The sequence below is a fragment of the Manihot esculenta genome, chromosome 7 (genome assembly GCF_001659605.2).
Source record: "Manihot esculenta cultivar AM560-2 chromosome 7, M.esculenta_v8, whole genome shotgun sequence".
Lineage (NCBI taxonomy): Eukaryota > Viridiplantae > Streptophyta > Magnoliopsida > Malpighiales > Euphorbiaceae > Manihot > Manihot esculenta.
In genome coordinates this window covers 32612046-32622638 of record NC_035167.2, presented here as the reverse complement: position 1 = coordinate 32622638, position 10593 = coordinate 32612046, and the positions used below count along the sequence as shown (strand labels likewise).

Sequence of the window (10593 nt, the reverse complement as noted above, 5' to 3'; positions counted from 1 at the left end):
ATTTAAAAATCCAGAAAAAATATATAATTTTTTACAATACCTTTTGGTGAAAATGTCTTTAAAATAATTATTCAACTTATAAGTAAATTGAAATTTTTCTTTAATATTTTTGAAAAAAAATTATTTGACAAAAAATCATCTTATCCAAATACATCAATTAATTATATATGAACAAAAGCAATTTAGAGAGATTAGTATTGAAATTTTGTAACCTAATAATAACTTGACCAAGTACAGTTTTGTATTAAAATATTAAATCAAATTCTCTTTTTCAGAATGTAATAAAACTGTTACTTCATGTGATGTTTCATTTTTCCCATAAAAAAAATTTTCAATCTTGATTTACAAAAATTATTTTCTTTGAAAAAGCTTCTTCCCCCATACTTCACGTCAAGACCTCTCAGGCCTGTCACTGCAACCACACTCTCTGCAACTCAGAAAAAATTTAATCATTATATCATAACCCTTTGTCCTTCATCAATCATCATCACTTCTCTTTCACATTCCCTCTCTCTCTCTTTCTCTCTCAAACCCAGAAAGCTTTCATTTCCTTTCATGGCAGAAAACTTTGAATCCTTCCATGTACCACAGCAAAACAGAAGAAACAAGCTTCGTTTCACTTCTCAAACCAGCCAAGAAGTGCAAAATCCACCAACCCTCATGAACCCTTCTCCATCTCCTCCGTTCTCCTCCCTTCAAAACCCTAAAGATCATCACTTGATGAGCTACCACCCTCAGGGTTTATCTTTGTCTCTTTCATTTCAACTCGACAGCCAAAGATGCAATGCTGTTTCAGTTTATGGAGATTTCTTGAAGCAGAATGGCGAAATCACAAGTTCTTTCCCTCTTGGTCCGTTTACTGGCTATGCAACAATCTTGAAAAGTTCAAGGTTCCTGAAACCTGCACAGCAGATTTTGGATGATCTTTGTGGTACTGCAAATTATGAAGTTTTGAATCTTTCTTTGGATTTCTTGAACGAAAGTGAAGTTATTATGCGAGAAAGTGTTGCTTTTGCTGATCATATAGAGCATCGATGGAAGAATTCAAAGTTGATCTTGATGCTTGACGAGGTATGTTAATTAATTTCTTCTTCATTTTGTTATAGAATTTAATAACTTTTCCTTCTCATTAATATTCTTTGCAACTGTTTCAATGAGATGTTAATTTTCCCAATTCGAAAAAATGAATGCAACAAATATATTTTTGTTTGGTTGTTAAGAAAATATATTGTGAGACTTGCTTGAGCACTCAGCTTCAATGGAATTTTGTTAAGTAAATGACCATGTTAATTATTAGGCATATATATATATAAACATTTTTAAATTCTAAAATATTTGACGTTACATTTTTTTAAAAAAATGGCGTGAATAAATTTTCTCATTATTTTTTATTATTTCAAATTGGAAAATTAATGAGATTAGTTGTATAATTGAAAATTAAATATTCATATAGTATTTGGCTTTTGATTTTGAGTACATTATAGAGACATGGGTTGGTCCAATTTCGGGCAGAAATCGAATCGAATTGACAGTTTAATGATTTGATTCTAATTCAAATTTGATGTATCTGATTTGCTATACTTGCTTTAAAGTGAAAAAATTCAGTCTTTATTGCTTCTGATCAAGTTACTTCCTGTCTGATTTTAGTTTCAATATCAACAGGTTTGATTCAGCTTCGAACTTAAACCTTAATCTTTAAAACTGAAAGATTTTGAATTTGATTTCGGATAGGAACTAATTACATCAAAAAATATTTTTTTATATGGATTTCTCCAGTGTATGAGGCATGTGAAACTTTATGCACAGGCCAGCATAATTCAAACTTCTTTTCTTCCAAACATGTACAGTAAAAAAGCTTCACACATGCACTGCCAATCAAACACTATGCATGGAACAGTCCAAGATTAGTATAAAAGAAAGTTGATGAAAGATAATGGATGCTTGTGAATCTTTGCTGTTAGTGTTTTCTTCCAATTGAGTTATTGAAAACTAGTGATTTGATTGTTAATGTCAGGACAACAGTTTCTTGGGACAAGATATTTGAGTAAATTTAGTAGACATTTGCTAAAAAGATGACTTGTCTTGTCATATATTGAATCAATGTACTGTTCCTTTAGGGTTCTTCTGTTTTTATTTGCTTTATTTTCTTTCCTGCTTTCCTTCTGCTTCTTTAACTGAAACTGTTGCAGATATTACTGTGCCAGTCAAATTTCTATTATTGAACGCTTCTTCATTAATTAACAAACATAACCAATGAGCTTTTAACTCATTCTAGATATCGAGTTTGAATCCTAGTCAGAGGCTACAAAAAAAATTTGGGCATACCCTTTTCATCTACCCACAAATTGCTAGTTGTAAGATCATGAATTTCAGATATGGACATGAAAAATTTGTTGTCTGGTTATATGTTTCAGGTATACAGAAGATACAAGCTCTATTGCCAGCAAATGCAATCAGCTGTTGCTTCATTTGAAACTGTTGCTGGTCTTGGACATGCAGCTCCTTACATTTGTTATGCTATCAAAACTATTTCAAAGCATTTCACTTGCTTGAAGAATGCCCTTTTGGACCAAATTCATTTCACATGCAAGACTTCTGATGATGGCAACATCATCAGTGGTGAAAGGATTCCAAGGTTCTGGGCAGCTGATGAGCAAAACCAAAATCAAAGTCTCAACATCAGTTTTCTTCAACATCCTGTTTGGAGATCACAACGAGGACTCCCAGATCATGCAGTTGCTGTCCTGAAGAAATGGTTATTCGAACACTTCCTGCACCCGTAAGTGATTCAAAAACATATAGAACATCTTCTGTGGTTAAAAGAAATTGATTATAAGTGTTAATTATGTAGTTTATGAAATTATGTTTTATGTATTACAGCTATCCCTCTGACTCAGAAAAGCAGATTCTTGCTCAACAGACAGGTCTGTCAAGGACTCAGGTGACTTTCTCACTTCAAATTTCCTTCCATTGTTTTTGGAGACATGCCTGCTTGCTTCAAATGTATCAGGAATCAACCTGAAAGGCTAAAAATTTTGTTTCTAGCATTTCAGTTAATCTCTGTATCTGCAGGTTTCTAACTGGTTCATCAATGCAAGAGTTAGACTTTGGAAACCAATGGTAGAAGAAGTTTACAAGCTTGCATCTCAGCAAGCTCAATCACCATTAGAAGCAGTCAACCACAATCCCAGTTTCCTTCTGCCTGATTTCTCTGCGGAGAATCTGTCGCAAATCCAAACAACTCAGCCCCAGAAGCCCGACGATATCCAAGCCAAACGCTCCAGAAACCAAGAGCTAGCTGATATATCCATGCAGAGACGAGATCTGAGGAATGCATTTAACAATTCTTCGAGCCATTACCAAGCTGCTGTCAATGGAAGCAATGGAGTTTCTTTGGCATTAGGACTCCATCAAAATATTGGGATTGATTTGTCAAGATCAGTTCCCATGAACTTAGCTCACCATGTAAACTTGGAAATGATCAGTATGATGGATTCAGCATCGGCTGCAAGTTTACAGGCACAGAACCAGCAGTTTGGGAAGCAATAGAGGGTTAAGATATTAAGATTGCCCAAAATTTTCTGGATGTAGTTTTCTGCTTTTCTTAATTGTGCTTAAAGTATAAAACACACTTTAGATTTTAATGCAACTTCAACTCGGCAATCTTCTTATTTTATCCATACGGCTATTCAATTCAAATCAAACTAAATTAATTTATAAATTTAATTTAATTTTTTATTTATTTTAATTCAGTTTAATTTTTAATTTAAAAAATTTTAATTATTTCAATTTAATTTTAATTAAAATCAACCTCAATCAATTAATAATTAATAATTAAAATCAAACTGAATCAATTAATAATAATAATATATTATTTTTTATTATATAAATAAATTAAATAATAATTAAAGTTAAAATATTTTAATTAAATTTTAAAATATTAAAAATAAAATTTATTAAAAATTTAAATTTAAAAATATTAAATTTTTAATTTTTAATTTAATTTAATTTAATTTAATTTAATTTTAAATTAAACCAATTCAATAATCATCCTAATTTTATTAGTTGATCCGTAGCGAAGGGAAATGATACAACCCTCGTGAAATTAACATGCTCGTCACTAACTCTTTAATTTTTTATTACAAAATTATTAATTGATTTAAATTATTTAATTTTTAAAATTTTAATTATATTTATTATTATTTTTTAAATAGTTATATTATAATAAATAAGAGTTTTCTCGAAATATGAATAACATATTAAATTAATAAAATATAACAGAATTTTAAAAATAAATATAAATATATTTTTATAAATTTATTCAAACAAATTGAAATATTTAAAATTTGAGTATTTGTCTCATAAATTTATATAAAATGATGTATTTATTTATAAATAATTATTTTTTGAAAAATTATCATTTTAAGATCTGATAAAAACAAATGTAATTATCAGTTTAAGAAAAAAATAGTGAAAAAATTTAAAAATATAATAATATTTTAATTTTAAATAAGATAATAAAATATTTTATCATTATATTAATTTTTATAAGAAAATTTAAATTATTTTTATGAAATAATAAAAAAGTTACAATTAAGTATTTATATTTTTTTAAAAAAATTATTAATCTCCTATTTTAAAATTAATCTATTAAAATTTTTTTTATTAAATGAAAATTAAAAATTAAATGAGATTTGTCAAATTTATTTAAATAAATTTATTATTAAATTAAATATACGATTGCTTTATTAAAATTTTTTTATATTTATTAAAATTATTTTTTAGTCATTTATTTTAATTATAATTTTAATAAAAAATTAAATAAAATATTTAAAATTATAAAAATTAAATAATATAAATATTAAAAAATAATTAATATTTTAATAAAATATTATTAAATAATTGAAAATTTTAAAATATAAAAATATTTTAATTAAATAATTTTAAAATAGTGCGTGCCAGTGAACTAGCGAATTTAAAGACATGCATTTGTCCAAAAACAATTGAACTTCTTCGAGCTCAAGGAAGAGGGCACCTAGGGTACATACGAGTGATATGGCAAAAACTTGTGTGTGCACGTGGCAGTCGACAAGTGAAGTTAAAAGGATTAGCCGACTTGCAAAAGCACCGTCGTTTTAAATCTAGCATCCGACATCTTTCAAACAAACGTACTTCATCCGAAATCCGACTTTCATAGGATATTCCAATCCGAATTTCCACTTATTCCAACTTCCAAACACTTCCCTACTTCCCTCTCTACAGAATGAATTAATTTCAACCGTTAAGATCGCTTACCCTTATGTCAAAGTCAATCACATCACTCTATTGTATAACATATCAACGGCTGATGCTGTTTCGGGTATCATAAGCTGATACAAGATAGCGTAAAGTCCAAAACCGACCAAGCACCAAAGGACGAATCTTTGGACTTTGGTTTAGTTGTCAAGGGTAGGTTGGATTAAAACGACGCAGTCTCTGTGCCCTGTTGCTTCTTCTTCTTCTTTTTGTCACTTTTGCTTGCGCCATAAGCGGAGGTCACCCCGGAAGCTAGAACTCAAAAGTGAATAATCTCTTTAAAGAGAACAATTATTCGAAGAAATTTTTCGTGGGTTTCTGTTAGTTCATAAATTGGTGAACCAAATTCTTCTTTTATTTTCTTTGAATATAAGAGGGTTTTACGTTTAAATTTTGAAAGAGGAAACGCAGAGATAAAGAGAGAGAGAGGGAGAGATGCAGACAGAGGCGAGAGTTGGAGTGGTGGTAGAGGGAGGGACAAGAACTCTCAATTCGCAGAAGAAACAGCAAAAGCCAGTGCAACAGCAGCAATCCCAAATCGGAACAGTTTCGCAGCTCATGGCCGGTGGCATGGCGGGTGCTCTTAGCAAGACTTGCACTGCACCTCTTGCTCGCCTTACCATACTCTTTCAGGTTTTCTTTTTTACTTTTATCAATTTATGGTTTAATTTTCTGTGAAATCTTCTTTTTTATATAATTTTTCTAAGGAAGTATGGGAGTGGGGATAATTTTTATGGGAAGATTTTCTTGTTAATGTTCTTAACTTGCCATGTTTGAGGTGTAAAGTTGCCTTCTTTGTTTCCTTAGTGGTATGAGCTTATCTGAACACCACCATATTTTTAATGATTTAAACAATAAGAATACGTGTTAAGTGTAATGGAATTCTTCGATGGATAAACTGGAGGAGCATGCCATCGATGGAGTTTTGAGAACCAACTCAAATTAAAGAGTAAAGGATGTTGTATGATAGTCTGATTTGCGTGAATAAGCAGTTAATTACTTGATTTGGCAACTTTTGTTACAAGTTGTGATGAGCAGTTATTAGCTATTAGTTTGTTGGTAAACAGCTATTCTTTATTAAAAAATGTTGATATATAATAAAGCAGGTTCTATAGGTTGAGATTTTCAGTTATTTGCGATATCCAGAGTTCATGTTTCTTCTAGCTTGATGCTTGGATTTGGGGAATTTTAAGACATGGGTTGAAATAGTCCTCCAATCGTCACAAGGGATCATCACAGGTGGAAATAGTGAATGCTAGTTTTGGTTGATTTAACATTAGGATGATCAATGTGGTTTTAGGAACGCTTTGTATTGAGAACCATTTTCTTCATGACCTTATCTTTGCAGGTGCAAGGTATGCACTCTGATGTTGCAACATTGAGAAAGGCTAGCATATGGCATGAGGCCTCTCGAATATTTAGGGAGGAAGGAGTTAGAGCTTTCTGGAAGGGGAATCTTGTCACAATTGCTCATCGGTTGCCTTACTCATCTGTCAACTTTTATTCATACGAGCACTATAAAAAGGTATCTAAAATTTCATGAATGATTATGGAAAAATGGTTTGATTGCATTGCTAGTGCTTAATCTTAAGCTTTACTGATCAAACTTTGACGAGGTGAACTTGTGTTGCAGTTGCTACATATGATACCGGGACTAGAAAACCACAGGAAAAATGTGGGTGGAGATGTCCTCGTTCATTTTATAGGCGGTGGTATGGCTGGAATAACAGCAGCATCTGTTACATATCCGTTGGATCTTGTAAGAACCCGCCTTGCAGCTCAGGTAAGACGAGATATGCTTAACCTTTGATAAATTCAGCCCATTATCATGTTTTATAGATTCCTTATTCTTACCTGCTCATTATGTGGCTTGTCAACACATTAATTCATGCTCAGGGACGTGAAAACTGCTATTATTTCCCAAATTATAATTCAAAATTTCTTTGAGGAAAGTGTAAAGAAACGTTAGCCTATTTTTTTCTTTAAACTTGTAATTATATTTTCATGTGTTCATTATGCTTGTTTATTGATTAATTCTATTCTAAATGTGCAGACAAATGTAATCTATTACAGAGGTATATTGCATGCATTACAAACAATTAGCAGAGAGGAGGGTGTTTTGGGACTCTACAAGGGACTTGGAGCAACACTTTTGGTATCATTCTGTGTTTATGTTTATAAGATTTACTCTAGACAATTCCCATCATTTCTCATATATATATATATATATATATATTGATTTTAATACTAATGCAGGGTGTCGGACCCAGTATAGCTATCAGCTTTTCAGTGTATGAGACTTTAAGATCTTTTTGGCAATCGCACAGGTAAGCGTCCTAGTTGGATCAATAACACTATGGTTCCCATAAGAGTATCCCACCAAACCTATTCTTCAGTTGTAATCTTTATAGTTTTCTATTTTGTTTCAGGCCTCATGATCCTACTGTTGCAGTGAGTTTGGCTTGTGGCAGTCTATCGGGAATTGCATCCTCAACAGGTGATTAACCTGAAACATATTAAATGAAAGGCTTCTTGCAAATTTTAATCGAGATTTACTAGTGATGTTAAATGAATCATAGTCTTTGCTTTTGAAAGTTCATCTCAGCAAAGTATTAACTGTCCAAGTTTTTCAACCTTGATTAATGTTTACTGTGTTATTTCTGCAAAATGCCTGCACATATTCCTATCTTTTTTCTGCATATTCCCTTTGAATAATGGCCCTTTCCATGTCATGTCTGCTCCTTATGTTTATCACAAGACAGAGGAACAGGAGATGTAAAGGTTACAGAACTTTTTTCACTTCTCACAGAACTTTACTGACTGTGTCAAATGTTAGTTAGCAGATACCAATGTTTGGTAAACTTTTCATTGGACTACTCTTTGTCTGACTAGATGATGTCAACTTCTAAACAAAGAAGTTAATGTTGTAGCTGTTTATTATGCTTTTGATGCAGAGAAGCAGGGTGTGGTGCAGGCTCTGCATTAAGCATCTAACCAGACTGACCCCTAGAGCCAGAGACCCGACAGGAGTTATTTATATTTTGCATTTTATAATTTTAGTAAGGAAGTCGAGGAAAAAATTTACTGTTTCATTGCTTTTCATCTAACTTCTTTTTCTATTTAAGAATCTCAACTGCATTAACTTCTCTTCTCCGACATTTCATGTGGAACTTGTCTTCCCAAGCATTGCAGTTGATTCTATAATAGATGGCATTACTATCAGGTGAAATAGTACTGCTCTCTCGGAAATCAAATGTGAGAGCTGTCCTCTTTGAGGTATGCATCTCAATTAGATTTCCTTGGCAATTGCATTAAATTGGGATATATAAATCCTTCAAGCCTTGTGATGCAGTTGTCAAGGTTCAGCCCACTGGTTTTGATAGAAAAGGTTAAATCCATAGTTTTTTGTACAAAGTATTTTTTGTTCCTAATTTTAATGAAATTCGGGGTAAGTACAAAGAAGTACCTTGAGGTTTTCATGCAAACCTGTGATTCAATTCATGACGAAGTGAAACCCTGAACTTTTCTGTGTTAGCACTTTAAGGACAATGTTTTGTGTCATTAATTTTGCTAATGTGGCAGTGTAGAATAAATAATATAATATATTTCCTTTCCAAAAAAATTGTTACTTCATTTTTTTTTTATTTTCAGTTTTTTATGAGATCTAAATTTTTTTAAAAAATATCATTTTAATAAACTTACAGAGTCTCATTAGTGAAATTAACGGTGTTGGAGCATTTATCTTTAAAGTGCTAACAAAGTAAAGCTTAAGATATCATTTTGTGAAAAATTTGAACCACAAGTCCCTAAAATCTAAGTCTGAAATATTAGGGTACTCTTTTGTACTTTCCCTTATGTTTATTGCTCGTGTTCAAAAGTATCGACCCTAGCGATAATCAGAACTGTACTGGAAGCAGCTACAAGTCCAAATTCTCATGGTGAGCTAGAACTCGGTATGTTCAGTTTGTTTGAGATTAACATAACTTGCATTTATAATAGCTGCATTGGTGCATTTTCTGTTTGCATGCAAGTGCAAGGTAGCCTACTCCTGCCAGTATTTCATATATGCTGATGGCTTAGAATTCTTAATACCAGATGTGGAGTTCTTTTTTGTAATTCATTTGCTTTTGAGATTATTATTCCAAGTGACCGACTTTTCCCAGTGCGCACTATATATGCATACATGTATATGAACGGTTGAGACCTGTTTAGCTTCCGTTGTCTTCATAAATCTAATCCAGTTAAAAGGAGTTGCATGTTCAAGAATAATGATGCATTCTGTTTAACATGCAGCAACATTTCCTCTTGATCTTGTGAGACGACGGAAGCAATTGGAAGGGGCAGGTGGCCGGGCCCGTGTTTACACGACAGGTCTTTTTGGTACATTCAAACATATAATCCAGACCGAGGGCTTTTGGGGTCTATATAGAGGCATTATGCCCGAATACTACAAAGTCGTTCCTGGTGTTGGCATTTGTTTTATGACCTATGAGACTCTGAAATTGCTTTTAGCAGATGTTACTGCCAAATTGTAGTTGCTGTGAGCATATCTCTGAGGTTGATATGCAATGAAACAATCAACGCACGGTTATATGCAATAGCAATTTCGGTTGTACTCCAAGGTTTTCTCATGGTGCTTAATTTTGTGATGCTACTATGAGAATTATATTGTTCTGTGTAGATAGGTCAAAGCTTAATCATAATTCAAGTGTATCGTTAAACAGTTTGTCTAACATTTACACACAAGATTAATACCATTGGACAACCTTCAGTAGTCCAGTTTCTTATCACCTTATCTAGAACTGGGACATGTAACTGACATACTGAGTTGAAGAATTTTGCAGTTTCCAACATCATTCTTCCAAACTCATGACAGTACGAGTCAATCAATCCGCAGATACGGCTTCTGCTTCTTATCTACAAATTTTGTTTTGTTTGTCCAAGATCTTCAAGTCCCTAGAAGCTAATTATTTCTTTAATGTGTTTGTTCAAGCTTGTAACTGTAAGGAGAACTATTCTTCTTAATAGAAATGCAATACTGTTAGCAGCCTTCGGCATTGTCTCACCCTAAAGATGGCATTATAATGATTTGTTCTGACCTTTTCTTCTTATGATGATGATGAAGAGAACTAATTTTGTTGATTGGTTCCACCAAATTTTGAGGCTTTGAGTTGTAAGAATAGTAGTTATTTGAGTATATGAGATTTATTCTCTTTATACTGGTTGGACTGCACATATAACCAAAGCTCTCGACTATAATTAAGACTATTATCATGGAAGACATGGCAGCTGCCCAGC

The 10593-nt window shown here is 32.3% G+C and overlaps 2 protein-coding genes across 9 annotated transcripts; both read left to right on the top strand.

The window, feature by feature from the left end:
* The first annotated feature begins 374 nt into the window (after positions 1–374).
* LOC110619809 (BEL1-like homeodomain protein 9) lies at positions 375–3676 on the top strand. The gene is made up of 4 exons (XM_021763366.2): positions 375–1071; positions 2415–2779; positions 2881–2941; positions 3073–3676. Exons 1-4 carry the CDS (start codon positions 556–558, stop codon positions 3547–3549), a joined length of 1419 nt encoding a protein of 472 aa, XP_021619058.1. The 5' UTR covers positions 375–555; the 3' UTR covers positions 3550–3676.
* Positions 3677–5418: 1742 nt separating this feature from the next.
* LOC110619251 (graves disease carrier protein) lies at positions 5419–10390 on the top strand. 8 transcript variants are annotated; one of them, XR_006351232.1, is made up of 9 exons: positions 5425–5928; positions 6644–6820; positions 6929–7078; positions 7349–7450; positions 7552–7622; positions 7725–7792; positions 8250–8571; positions 9174–9248; positions 9589–10085. XR_006351232.1 is itself a non-coding variant. In XM_021762557.2 (7 exons), exons 1-7 carry the CDS (start codon positions 5731–5733, stop codon positions 9828–9830), a joined length of 1008 nt encoding a protein of 335 aa, XP_021618249.1. In that variant the 5' UTR covers positions 5419–5730; the 3' UTR covers positions 9831–10085. The 8 variants fall into 8 exon arrangements, 3 of the variants coding, with proteins under 3 accessions (XP_021618249.1, XP_043814268.1, XP_043814267.1); XR_002488629.2 differs by having other exon boundaries at positions 8756–9248; XR_002488628.2 differs by having other exon boundaries at positions 8749–9248.
* Positions 10391–10593: the final 203 nt, after the last annotated feature.

Excerpts from the sequence above, each read along its gene's own strand:
- LOC110619251 (XM_021762557.2), top strand. The coding sequence starts at position 5,731 with ATGCAGACAGAGGCGAGAGTTGGAGTGGTGGTAGAGGGAGGGACAAGA. Across the intron at positions 5,929-6,643 it reads GCCTTACCATACTCTTTCAG|GTGCAAGGTATGCACTCTGA; the intron begins GTTTTCTTTTTT and ends TTATCTTTGCAG. Across the intron at positions 6,821-6,928 it reads CATACGAGCACTATAAAAAG|TTGCTACATATGATACCGGG; the intron begins GTATCTAAAATT and ends CTTGTGTTGCAG.
- LOC110619809 (XM_021763366.2), top strand. The coding sequence starts at position 556 with ATGGCAGAAAACTTTGAATCCTTCCATGTACCACAGCAAAACAGAAGA. Across the intron at positions 1,072-2,414 it reads TGATCTTGATGCTTGACGAG|GTATACAGAAGATACAAGCT; the intron begins GTATGTTAATTA and ends TATATGTTTCAG. Across the intron at positions 2,942-3,072 it reads CAGGTCTGTCAAGGACTCAG|GTTTCTAACTGGTTCATCAA; the intron begins GTGACTTTCTCA and ends CTGTATCTGCAG.